General features: G+C 58.4%; 1 protein-coding gene across 1 annotated transcript in view; it reads left to right on the forward strand.

Moving 5' to 3' along the window:
• The window catches only part of ITPR3 (inositol 1,4,5-trisphosphate receptor type 3), a 94,768-nt gene that overhangs the window by 39,286 nt on the left and 42,427 nt on the right, over positions 1-13,055 (forward strand). The window contains exons 5-17 of the mRNA XM_075910583.2: positions 340-498; positions 1,372-1,470; positions 1,816-1,899; positions 2,890-3,036; positions 3,861-3,956; positions 4,856-4,906; positions 6,252-6,394; positions 6,996-7,095; positions 7,559-7,719; positions 9,569-9,710; positions 10,508-10,669; positions 11,466-11,638; positions 12,394-12,513. Of these exons, the coding sequence (XP_075766698.1) occupies positions 340-498; positions 1,372-1,470; positions 1,816-1,899; positions 2,890-3,036; positions 3,861-3,956; positions 4,856-4,906; positions 6,252-6,394; positions 6,996-7,095; positions 7,559-7,719; positions 9,569-9,710; positions 10,508-10,669; positions 11,466-11,638; positions 12,394-12,513 (1,637 nt within the window). The remainder of the gene's footprint in view (positions 1-339; positions 499-1,371; positions 1,471-1,815; positions 1,900-2,889; positions 3,037-3,860; positions 3,957-4,855; positions 4,907-6,251; positions 6,395-6,995; positions 7,096-7,558; positions 7,720-9,568; positions 9,711-10,507; positions 10,670-11,465; positions 11,639-12,393; positions 12,514-13,055) is intronic.

The raw sequence follows: 13,055 nt of genomic DNA on the forward strand, positions 1-13,055 counted from the left end.
GCCTTGGCCCTGCAGCATGGGACCCTGTGTCTGTCTGTTACCTTTGCTTAAGGGCTGCTGGCTGGCAGGTTAGTTTTGGGGGTACAACTACTACGCTTCCTGAGCTCTGGAAGCCACAGGCCACCCCGTAAGTGTGGCCTTGCGGTGCCACACAGACCAAGGCAGCCGACAGGCTGGAGAACAAGACAAAAGCCAAGGGCAACACGGGCAGAGCCAGGTGGAGAAGAAACAGGGCTGCAGGGCACAGACAGGGCTCCAGCTCCCCGTCTGTGCTGCTCCCTGCTTCCCGGCCTGGGCTAAGGGATCGGGGATGGCATTGCGCTGTGTTTGGCTTTCCAGCTGCTCCACATGAAGAGTAACAAGTACCTGACGGTGAACAAGCGTCTCCCGGCCCTGCTGGAGAAGAACGCCATGAGGGTGACGCTGGATGCGACGGGCAACGAAGGCTCCTGGCTCTTCATCCAGCCCTTCTGGAAACTGCGGAGCGCCGGCGATAACGTGAGTGTGACGGGGAGGCAGAAACCGAGGCGGGGACGGTACGAGGTGTCCCTGTCACCACTCGGAGGGCTCTCCAGGAGGCTTGGCAAACATCACATGTCTCTGCTTCTCTGGGAGGCAGTTGGGGAAACTGAGGCACAACAAGGGGCTGATAGAATCCAGGCATCCTGACTCTCACGTTCCAGCCCCGATCACTAGACTGTGCACCTTTCTGCTGCCTCCACTCCAGGACTGATCTGGGGCTATGACGCCAGGTGGTTGGGAGTGGGGTGTGCAGGGGCTTGGCTGTGGCTCTCAAGCAGATGAGGGTGGGGCAGAGGGGACATGCCCTATTCCGCAGCACCCCGAATGCAAGGCAGAGAGTCACTTTCCTGCATCCCGGTTCCAGATGCCTCTGAGTAAAAAGACCCTCAGAACAAGGGTGATGGGGTTGGGCCGGAACCTAAGGTAAGGGTGGGAAATCTTTTGTGAAGGGGGGCCACTTTGTGAATTTCGGAAGTAGTCACAGGCTGTCCCCGAAGAGGCGGGGTCTTGGATGGAATGGGGGGGGCCTAAGGTTGGGGAGCATCGCCTTGCTGGGGCGTGTGGTGACTAGAGAGAACCTCCAGCCTTTTAGAACAGCCGGCGGTTCCCTCTGGTGCCAGGGAGGAGACATCTCGATCGGCCTGGGAATGGGGGAGTGGCAGGGCGTCTGCGGGCCGGATCAAACGGCTTGGAGGGCCGAATCTGGCCCACAGACACTATCTTGCTCATCCCGCCCTAAAGGCAGGACCATGCTTAAGGGCAAGACTTCTGCATCAGTGTCCCCGAAAGATCCCTCGGCAGCGCACCCACTTTCACGCTCTCACCCCTCTCTCTGATTCTCCTCCCCAGGTAGTTGTGGGAGACAAAGTGATCCTGAACCCTGTGAACGCTGGGCAGCCACTGCATGCCAGCAACTACGAGCTCGCCGACAATGCAGGCTGCAAAGAGGTATCAGGGCCACGGAGCAGGTCAGGGCAGGGTTGGAGTGCACCATAGGAATTTGGTGGGAGGGCTAGTCATGAAGCTCATGTATGTATCTGTCAGCCTGTGGAACTCCTTGCCACAGGATGTTGTGAAGACCAGGACTTTAACAGGGTTACAAAAAACTAGATACATTCATGGAAGATAATTCCCTGTTCTGTTCATTCCCTCTGGGGGCACCTGGCATTGGCCAGTGTTGGAAGACTAGATGGTCTGCTTCAGTCTGGCCGTTCTTATGACCTTCTTTCTCATTTGGGGCCTGTTTGGAACCAATCTGTTTTGCTTCAGGCCCATCTCTTTTTTTTCCCCCAGGTGAACTCGGTCAATTGCAACACCAGCTGGAAAATCAACCTGTTCATGCAGTTCCGGGACCACATGGAGGAAGTGCTGAAAGGGGTAATGAACAAGCATCCGTTCTTCACTCCGGGGCTGCAGGAGAGGGATTCTATTGTGCTAGGCCCAGTACAAACCCGGCAGGAGAGACTGCCCAGACCCGGTCGCTGTGAATCAGGATTTCCTTTCCAGCCCACACCAAAACAGAGTGCAGCGCTGTGCTTCTTTAAGAAGGAAACCTGGGCTCCCACCTGTCGTGCCACCATGTGAAGTGGGTGGAGGAACTGTGTGGGGCAGAAGGGCATCTGGATGGGGTTGCCCGGCTGAGCAGGCCACTGATAAAGGTTTGAGGCTGCTTGAAACCTGAAGGCTGTCTGCAGCCCAGCAAGAAGGCAGTTGGCGTTGATGGCCCATGAGTGCCTGCGTTGGCCCTGATTGGCCCATTGTGGCATAGTGGGGGGCTGCCTGCTCTGTGACCCGGGGTCCCCCTGCGCTGTGATGTGAGATTCTCACAGACTCTCCTAAATGTGGATTAACGCAGACACCCAGGCTCAGCCTCCCAGGGAGAGAGACAAAGGGAGGAAGGCGGAGACCAGCACCTGTCTGGGGGGCAGGGCTGGAAGAGAGGCAGTTTCTGTCCAGTATCATGTAGGAAGCAGCCTAAGCAAGGGGCTGGGATTTAGGGGCCCAGTCTCCCCCATCTCAAGGGGGGCTGAGGTATCCTAGGCCTGCCCTGTAACCAGATGACATCTGTGCTGTGCTGTATCCTGGAGAAGCAATAAACTCCCCCCATTCTACTGGCTGCTGGAGTCTGTTCATGCCACTATGGGGGTGCAGGAGTCAGGGAAACCCCGACATGCCGTCACACCCATGAGTGCCTGTGTTGGCTCTGATTGGCCGATAAGTGCCCGCCTTGTCCCCAATTGGCCAATGCGTGCCTGCGTTGTCTCTGAAGCTTGGGAAAGGGGTGTCCACGGAACCGGTGGAGCAGAACGTTCCCTCGCTGGGCGTGTGTCTCTCTGGTCACCTCGTCTCTCTGTCCCTGGCTGGCAGGGGGACGTGGTGAGGCTGTTCCATGCCGAGCAGGAGAAGTTTCTCACCTGCGACGAGTACAAGGCCAAGCTCCATGTCTTCCTCCGCACCACCCTGCGGCAGTCCGCCACGTCCGCCACCAGCTCCAACGCGCTGTGGGAAGTCGAGGTGAGCCCCGGGGGAGCGCGCTAGTGGAAGAGCACGTCGGCTCTCCCTCTCGTGGCTGGGGAGCACGGCGGATAACTACCTACTGCTGCCGACAGCGGATGGCAGCTCAGACGGTAGAGGAGAGGCAGGTGTCTTGGGGCAGACAGTCCCCACTGCCAGCCCTGCCAGGGATGCAGGCTGTGGTGGCATCATACTGGCGTCTGGAGGGTGACTCTGGATTGCTGACTTCACGTGTGGGACGTTTTGGCAGAATGAATGGCTGTCTGTACAGTTCAGGCCTAGGCACTCTGCTTTGCTGACAGTAAAAGGCTACCCCTGTGTAAAGCTGGTGTAGCGCCGGGGGCTTCAGTGCCGCCTCTTGAGAAGGGGCGGCGAATTGCTGTAGGGGGTAGACCTGAAGCAGACTCGGGGTCTACCCCGTGAATGCCTTAAAGGGGCATGCAACCTCCCCCCCGCTCCCAACATAAAATCCTTGGTGTTCCGCATAAAAATATACAATTGTTTGGTGTTCCTCGGTCTTAAAAAGTTTAAGAAACACTGGCCTAGAGGATTCAGATTGTTCCTGTCCATGGCTGGACACCTTATCTCCTCTGAGGCGTGCCCGTCACATCCATCCCGGGGACCACCACAGAGCTATCTCCCTGTCCTGCATTTCTCCTCACCTCTGTCAGGGCAGGGCCGTTATCGCCATTTTACAGGGGGAAACTGAGGCACGGAGTGGCAAAGTGACGTCCCAAGGTCACACACAACAGGTATGGTGGAGCAGGGACCCAAATCCCAGGCTAGCACCCTAACCGTTGGACCACCCTGCCTCTCCTTTTCAGGTGGTGCATCATGATCCCTGCCGAAGCGGAGCCGGACACTGGAACGGCCTGTACCGCTTCAAGCATCTCGCCACTGGGAACTACCTGGCCGCGGAGGTGAGAGCGGTGGAGGGGGCTGGATGGGGAGGGCCTGCTCCATTGCCAAGGGGCTGTCTTGCAGAGCAGCGACCGCTCCCCGCAGGGCCCCGTTCTGCATGGGAGCCCTGCGCATCTCCCGGGGGCCTTGATCCAGTCTGTCGGGCGCTTTGAGAGCCTTTGGCCTGGCAGGCTCCTTGCCCATGTTGTCAGGAGGGTCTGCAGCTCCTCTTAGCTCCTCCTTGCTAATAGCAGGTGGCAATGCCAAGGGTAGGGACATAGCCCCCAGCGTCAGCCTGCCCTCGTCAAACTCGCTCCTCACGTTCCCCTTCCCTCTTGGCCTGCAGCACGCAAGCCCTGCCAGCTGAGCTGCCCTTTATTTGCTCCCCCCGGGTGGAGCTCCGCTGCCCGTCCCCTCGTCACAACCCCGGCGCTTTGCCGCAAAGGAATGTGGCCAGCTGGGCGTAACTCCTTCCGGCCCCTCTCCAGCCTCCGTGCTGGGCCTTGCTGTCGGGCATTCGCCGACTCTGCTCCTCTAGTCCACTGCTTTCCGGCCTTTTCGCCTCGGCGACCCCTACTGCATGTGGAGGTGCAGCCCCCTCTGGAAATCCTAGGACACCCAGCGGGCCACATGCCACAGGCTGAAAACCACCAATCGAGTCTGACCCCCGACATAATGTAAGCCAGAGAGTGTCATCCACTGAGTCCTGCCTCTAGCCCCCTGGGCAACGAAAGCTAGGAGCTGTGTTTTAAAGAGGGACATCCAAGAAGGACGTTATGTGGCATGTCTGTGTTGAAGTCAGTGGAAGAAAGAGCAGGTGGCAACCTCCGTGGCTGGGAATTCAAAAGGGCCAGTCAGTGGCCCAGCATACGCATGTCTGTGTGCGCGCGTTTATTTCATATTTCTTTTAATGTTTTAGGAAAACCCCAGTTACAAAGGAGACGCCGCCGATCCCAAGTCAGCGCCCATGGTGAGCTGGGTTCTGCTCGGTTAATGGGGGGAGCTGCTGCTGCTGTTCTCTGGGCTGGGATGTAATTTCCTCTCTCCTCCGCTAAGGCTATGTCTAGACTACGTTCTATTTTCGAAAGAGGCTATGCAGATTCCGCAGGAATTTGCATATGTTCTTCCAAATCTCACTTTCAGAAGAGGATCTTTCGAAAGTGAAAGTAGTCTGGATGCACTTTTTTCCAGGAAAACGCCCCTTTTTTGAAAAAAACCCCGCTCTTCCTTAAAAAAGGCGGTTTACGTTTTTTGGGGTTTTTTTTTCAAAAAAGGGTTTTTTTCCCAGAAAAAAACGCATCCAGACTACTTTCACTTTCAAAAGTGAGCTCGGAATTTGCATATCCATGGGAATTTGCATATCCTCTTTTGGAAAAAGAACCCCATAGTTTAGACATGCCCTTAGCTTCTGCCAGATGTGGCTACACGGGGAGTCAGAACCTATCACATGACAGGCCCAGCTAGGGACAGGGAATGTGCAGATAGATCAGTAGTGGGCAGCCTCCGGCCCCTGGGCCACATGCGGCCCCAGCGGAGTCGATGTGTGGTCCGTGAGACGTTTTGTTGCCATTGCCCATGGGTAAGGTTGCCAGATGCCGCTGGTTCCATCTGTGTTGTTTTTTCCCACCCACCGTTACAAAAGTGACTCACGGGAACTGAGGAGGGTGCTGATTGCTGACAGCGCTGACCAGGAGAGCCGTGTGCTCCCCCTGCAGCCAATCACAGCGCTGCTACGGTTCAGTTGGCACCCTCCGTGAATTCTAGCTACGCCAGCGCAGTGAGCAAAACTGCCCTCTCCCGGGAGCCTGTCTTGGTTACGACAATCTGGTGGCCCCCTGAGATGAAGGAGGGCCCCTCGCTAGCCTCGGTTGCCCATTGCTGAACTAGATCCAGCAGTACCCAGTACTCATGGTGATGCTGGAGAGGCATTGTGCTCTGATGGAACTGATACTCATGGCCGTGCGGAAGGATCCATCTCCGTGTAGCACACTGGCCAAATGTCCCAGGGGCATCTGTAACTGCCTGGTCCGTTCACATAGTGCAGAGCTTGCTGGAAGGGCGGGCAGAGGAGGTGGGTGTAGAAGGCAGGCGAATTCCTAGCCCTGTGGGAGGGATGGTCTTTTATTGCGTTTACCAAGTGCCTTTGGGACGGCCTGGGGATGGCTTTGGTCCTGTCGATCCATTGGTGTGCACCAGTTTGCCATGCTGGGGGCTCTTGAGAACGTCTGCTGTGAATCCAGAGTGAGCCGCCTTCTTCCATATACACGGGCGGGCTTGGGAGCCCGTCCACTCAACGACTGCTTCTCTTGGTGCAGGGCGGGGCCGTTCGCTCCAGCCGGAGGAAAACAGGGGAGAAGATCAAATACCGACTGGTGGCCGTGCCCCATGGGAACGACATTGCCTCGCTCTTTGAGTTGGACCCCACCACGCTGCAGAAGACGGATTCCTTCGTCCCTCGGTAGGGGGGAACGCCCAGATCCTGCTGTGAAACCTCCCCGGATGAGTCGGCTTCCTGGCCTGGTGGGGTCAGGGCTGTGAATTCGTTAGTTCTCACCGAGGTTGGGTTGCTCCGGAAGCGGGAAAGGGGCGGGGTCAAGGAAGGGAGCATAGAGTAGCAGTCACAGCCTGAAAGCCTAGTCTGGGGAGATGGTCTGTTCTTTCATGGGGGGGAGGGGGCAGATAAGGAAAAGTCTGGGGTAAGTGGCCCTGTCGGTTCTGAGCCAGCTGGAAAAGCCGTGCCCTGCGCTCCTGTGGTTATTTAAGACCCCTTGGTGCTTTTTGCAGGTATAGGGCCTTGCCATGGGGTTCTGGCCAAGTTCCCACTTGGGTAACTGTATCAGTGCCCTGAATTCCGCCCCAGGAATGGCTTTGTGTCTCTCCTGCCCCAGATCACGTTCTGTAGGCTGGCTGGTGCAGAAAGACTGGAGGGGTCCCCCACCCCAACGGTGGCTGCATTTCAGCAGGGGGAGGTTTGACGTGGTGCCCCTCTGGAAAGTGCTTCCAGGCCTTTCTGGCTGGGAAGTGCGATCAGGATGGGACCTTCATTGCCGCAATTTCAGGAACTCCTTCGTGAGGCTGCGCCATCTCTGCACGAACACTTGGATCCAGAGCACCGACGTGCCCATAGACATCGATGAAGAGAGACCCATTCGACTCATGGTACGTCCCAGGCTGGGTCACAGCTCAGTGCAAATCAGCCCTGGGAAGTCAGAGTTTGTTTCCCTTGGCCACAGACGTACAATGTCTGTTCTTGATCATCTTGAGGAGGATCAAACAACCTAGAACTCAGACCTAGAACTGAGCACAGCGACCTAGAACACAGCCACAAAACCTAGACCCCACCTGCAGCAACCTAGAACCAACTATAGCAACCTAGACCCCGCCCCCATAGCAACCTAGACCCCCTCATCCAAAGCAATCTACAACCCATCCCCACAGCAACCAAGAACCCATCCACAGCAACGTAGAACCAACTACAGCAACGTAGAACCCAACCACAGTAACCTAGAACCCAACTGTCCAGTGCACGAGCTGATGGCAGTCAGGAGGTAGAAGGGGAGCAGGGTGGCTCTTGTTGGACCAGAGGTGGGTTCTAATGAGGGTGACACTGCCACTCTTACAGCTCGGCACCTGCCCCACCAAGGAGGACAAAGAAGCTTTTGCCATTGTCTCTGTGCCCGTGTCGGAAATCCGGGACCTGGACTTCGCCAACGACGCCAGCTCCATGCTGGCCAACGTGGTGGAGAAGATGAACGAGGGCTTCATCAGCCAGAACGACCGCAGGTAACGAACCCGGCCATGCGGCTGGCCCCTGGCCAAGCAAAGGGAGGCCACGCTCGGCTCGAAGGCAGGGCACGGTCTGGGGGCCATGCCTTATCTCTGGTACTCCTGGCGCTGCATGGCCTAGAGCATTGTTGCAGCTCCGTCATGCTGCCCCGCTTGTGGCCTGCTGACCCAGCCTGCTCCTCCCCAGGGACGCGGCAAGGAAATCAGATTGTGTGGGGTCAGTGCCAGCCCCTCCTTTGCAACAAGAGAAATACCATAGGCGCTGGGAGATGGGCGTGATAGCGCCGGGTTGCTTAGTCACGGTGTTATTTATAGATGGGCGGGTTCTTGACATTTCCTAAGCAAAACACACCAATCTGAGCCACTTCCCCTTTGCCACCCAAAGACAAGCTGATCCCCTTGGGCAGAAGGGCTTGTCATAGAATCCCAGGGCTGGAAGAGACCTCAGGAGTCACCGAGTCCAGCCCCCTGTCCAAAGCAGGACCAACCCCAACTAGATCAACCCAGCCAGGGCTTTGTCAAGTCGGGACTTAAAAACCTCTAGGGATGGAGATTCCACCCCCTCCCTAGGGAACCCATCCCAGTGCTTCCCCACCCTCCTAGGGAAATAGTTTTTCCTAATATCCAACCTAGACCTTCCCCACGGCAACTTGAGACCATTGCTCCTTGTTCTGTCATCTGCCCGCACTGAGAACAGCCTCTCTCCATCCTCTTTGGAACCCCCCTTCAGGAAGCTGTAGGCTGCTCTCAAATCCCCCCTCACTCTTCTCTTCTGCAGACTAAACAAGCGCAAATCCCTCAGCCTCTCCTCATAGGTCAAGTGCTCCAGCCCCCTAATCAGTTCTGTTGCCCTTCGCCGGACTTGTGCAAGAGAAGCCAGGTCCTGACCACTCCTGGTTATTGACTGTTCCCAGATGACAGGGTATTAGTCCCGCCATCCAGGCTAAGTTCTGCTCAATTGCACAGGAGAAGACAAGAGCGGCCAGTGTGGGTCAGACGAAAGGTCCGTCTAGCCCAGTGTCCTGTCTTCCCACAGTGGCCAATGCCAGATGCTTCAGAGGGAACGAACAGAACAGTCAATCAACAAGTGATCCATCCCCTGTCGTCCACTCCCAGCATCTGGCAGTCAGAGGCTTCTGGACACCCAAAGCATTGGGTTGCTCCATCTTGGCGAATAGCCACTGATGGACCTATCCGTCAGGAACGTATCTGATTCTTTTTCTAGTTAGGCACGACTTTAAGGGCTGTAAACCAGAGGTGGGGAATTTCAGGCCCGGGGGCCGGATGCGGCCCATAAGGCTCAGTGCCCCTCCCCCAGCATTGGGCAGCCCCACTGCAGAGCACAGAAGATCTAGGCTGGCCCCCCCAGGGTGTGGCATGCAAGGGGGATGTGGGGAGTGTCTTTCTCCTCACTTAGGAGTCTGGAGACCACGTCAGTGAGGTTTTTTTGTTGCTGTTTTTTTTTTGTTTGCTTCTCACTTTTGTGCAGCCCCCACCTGATTTTACTGTGGGTCAGTGGTTCCTGACCCAAAAAAGGTTTCCCGCCCCGATCTAAACCCTCGTGCTTCAGGCCATAAACCAAGATCAGGAATTACTTCTCCGTGGCTGTTATGGGACTTGAATCCTGCACAGAGGCCCAATGCATGGTCTATACCCTGTGTAAGTTCCTCAAAGCCTAGCTGGGGTCTCATTTGTTGTATGACCCCCCTGGCATTTGGAGGTTAGTCTGAAGATGAGGAGCAGTTCCAGGCTGCTGTCCGATTGTTAACCCTGCCACTGCGGCGGTCCCAGGGGGCGTGGACGTGCCGGCAGATTGTAAAGATGTTGCGTGCTGCCCCCTTGGCAGGTTTGTGATGCAGCTGCTAGAGGACCTGGTGTTTTTCGTCAGCGACGTCCCCAACAACGGGCAGAACGTTTTGGACATCATGGTGACCAAACCCAACCGGGAGAGGCAGAAACTCATGCGGGAGCAGAACATTCTGAAACAGGTGAGTGGGTGGGGAAGGGAGGGGCATGGTGGGGAAGGGAGGGGCGTGGTGGGAAGAGGTGGGTTTGAACCAAAACAATTCAGCCGTCGAACCCGCACAGAACCGCAGGGAAAATGTGCGTTGGGGGCCGGGGAACAGGCTGCTTAGAGCGACCCTGGAGAATAGCAGAGCATGTCTGGGCAGCCTGCTTGTCTTCTGCAAGGGCATTTTCACAGGGCTGTTTGGAGTTATTTAGAGTCGGGGGCAATTTGGGGCAACTGAAAGGTCATTCAAATAGGGGGTTCTTAGAAATTGGGTCGGCAAACTGTGCTGGTGTTATGCAAGCGGCCATCTGCTGCCAGCTAGTCTTGCCCCGCAGCACCTCCGGCTAGTCCAGTCCTGCCCCTGCCACAAACCTCTCTCTGCCCTGACCCCCAGCTGGCCAGCTCTGCTGACGTGCCTCCAACCTGACCAGCGGCCCCCGCTCCTATTCCAGCCGTGGGCTGGTTTTGAGCCAAGACGGTTGAACCCACTGAAGTGGTGGGTGTCGCAAACACTCCCTTGTGGGAGATGGTCGGATTCATTGTGCATGGGATCAGAGCCCAGATGCATCCCTTTCGCTACCAGGGCGGGGCCCGTTCCCCAGCGTGAGTTCGCAGCGGGGCTGGTGTAAGCAGGCAGGCATTCCCTCACCTCACTGCTAGGGTCACGGGAGCCGTAGAAATGCCAGAGACTAACTCGAGAGCACCCGAACCGCCGCTCTCAACACAGGTTGGGAATCCAACTCCCTCCTGGTCCCCTCCTTTGTGTCCGATTAGATCTTCGGGATCCTGAAAGCCCCGTTCAAGGACAAGGGCGGGGAAGGCCCCTTGGTGCGGCTGGAGGAGCTGTCAGATCAGAAGAACGCCCCCTATCAGTACATGTTCCGCCTCTGCTACCGGGTGCTGCGGCACTCCCAGGAGGACTATCGCAAGAACCAGGTGGGTCCGTGTGGCGGGCGGAGGGGTCGCCCAGGCCGCAGCTCCTGTGGGACCCGTCATGTGGAGAGGCCCCGGACAGGGATCGTGGCACCGTTGCGCCAGGCGCTGTACGTCCACACCCCAGAAACCCTGCCCCAAAGGGAGCCGGCCATCTCCGTCTACTCGACGGGAGCTCACCAGCACGGCTAAGCTGGCTCCCGAGCTGTGGGCTTTCGGACTCCCCTGGGGAGTACAATTCCTGCTCTTCCCGCTGGAGTTGTCGGCCACTTGGGCCATGAAGTAACCGAATTTCCAGGCCCCGGGTCTCCTCACTGCTTCCCAGCCCTGCTGTCCCTGGGCAGGCAGGAGCCTCCTCCTCTCTCTCCGGGGCGCCTCTCCCTCTTGGCCCCCATTTAACACGGACTGGAGCTCAGTGGTCAGAGCAAGCGGGGCTGTGACGGAGGAGCCGCTGGGCGGGATCCCAGCTGGCCGGACAGCGCGCAGGGCCTAGGACTGAGGGAGAGGGGAGCTGGAAGCAGAGTGCCCTGAGGAAATGGCTCACGGAGGTCTGAGAGGCGGGGCAGCGGTCAGACCTGGGGGGAGGGTGGGATCCGAGCCTGTTGCCTCGGCCAGTGGGGAGCCTGGACGCCGGCTGGGTCTGTGGGCGCGGGGCCCTGGCGGGGCAGTGTCCGAGCGCCAATTCCAGAGGCGGCGCCTCCTCCTTGTCGGAGCGCTGCACCCGCCGCCAGCCCTGGGCCTTCCTGCCCCCCGCAGTGCCCCTCCCCCTGCCTGACCTCTGGTCCTCCTGCCCCGCCAGGAGCACATCGCCAAGCAGTTCGGCATGATGCAGTCCCAGATCGGCTACGACATCCTGGCGGAGGACACCATCACCGCCCTCCTGCACAACAACCGCAAGCTGCTGGAGAAGCACATCACCAAGACTGAGGTGGAGACCTTCGTCAGCCTGGTGCGCAAGAACCGGGAGCCCAGGTGGGTACCGGGCCCCCCGGCCGCTGCCCCCAGCGATCAGACCCCTGGCCCGGCCAGCTGGGGCCTGGGGCACACTTGTGTGCAGCCCGATGAGTCTGTCGCGGCCCTAAAGGAGACCCTGCGCCGGGCGCGGCGGGGGCTCAGGTAGCAGGGAGGAGCAGGGCCCTGCTCCGGGGGCTGTGCAGGGACAGGAAGAAGGCAGAGGCTGGGGGCGTGGAGGGAGTTGCCGGCCCTTGCAGAGTGGGCAGAACGGGAAGGGGGTCCGGGCCTGTGGGGGTCGGAGCGGCTAGCGGAGCCCGGCAGGGAGGAATGGGGCAGGGCTGCAGAGGCTGGGGGGTGGGAGTAGACGCCCCTTCCAGGGTGTGGGTGGGGGAAGCGGGCAGACGTCTCGCGGGAGGATCGCAGTGGGTGGCTAATGCTGCCGGGGGATGGACCTGGGCCTGGCGAGCCACAGAGCCAGGAGGACTGGGGAGGTGGAGACCCCGACAAAGGGCAGGTGCCCTCTTACGTGGAGCAGCCGCTGGCGGCTATATGGGGAGGACCCCCCGGGTGTGGAGCTGGATTTCCCACCCCTTGGGAGCATCCACTCCACAAGCCTCCAAGTCCTGTTCTGTGCCTGAGACCAGCAGCATGGCTGGGCCCGGTTAATGAGAAGCGTCGCCTTGCCAAAGCATCTGTGAGGGTCCCCTCCCCCTCTCCAGCCCAGCCCCCCCGGCCCGGCTGACGAGGAGCCGGCTCTCTTGTGCTCTCGGCAGGTTCTTAGATTACCTCTCGGACCTGTGCGTGTCCAACCACATCGCCATCCCCGTCACCCAGGAGCTGATCTGCAAGTGTGTGCTGGACCCCAAGAACAGCGACATCCTCATCAAAACAGAGTGAGTAGGGGGCCGCTCGGCCCTGGGGGTGCCCCCCCAGCAATCCAGAGGGTGGGACTTCAGGGCCAGCGCCTCAGCTGGTGGAAACTGGCATCGCTCCATTGATTCCACGGGGCAGGCGAAGGGTGGCCTAGTGGTTATGGCTTTGGCCTGTGACTCAGGAGGTCTAGGTTCACTTCCTTGGGCACGTCATTGATTCTCTCCATGCCCCGGTTCCCCATCTGTCCACCTGGCATGGCCTAGTGGCTTAGGATACTCACCCAGGCTCCTTCCCTACTCTGCCACAGACTCCCTGGATGGCCTTGGGTAACTCACTCAACCTCCCCCCCCTCCGGGCTCAGTTACTCTTGTGTAGCATGGGGATACTAGCCCTGCTCTGCCTCACAGCAGGGTTGTGAGATGATGAGACACTAATACTACAGTGAGGGGGTCAACGTAAGTCCCAGTGGTTGAGGGATGGATCAGGGCCATTGTTATGGGGAGCCTCCTGAAATTAGCGCCCTAAGACACGGTATGAAGTTTCAGCTTAGATGCCTGGGAGG

This window comes from Pelodiscus sinensis, chromosome 27 (genome assembly GCF_052426305.1).
Source record: "Pelodiscus sinensis isolate ZL-2025 chromosome 27, ASM5242630v1, whole genome shotgun sequence".
NCBI lineage: Eukaryota > Metazoa > Chordata > Testudines > Trionychidae > Pelodiscus > Pelodiscus sinensis.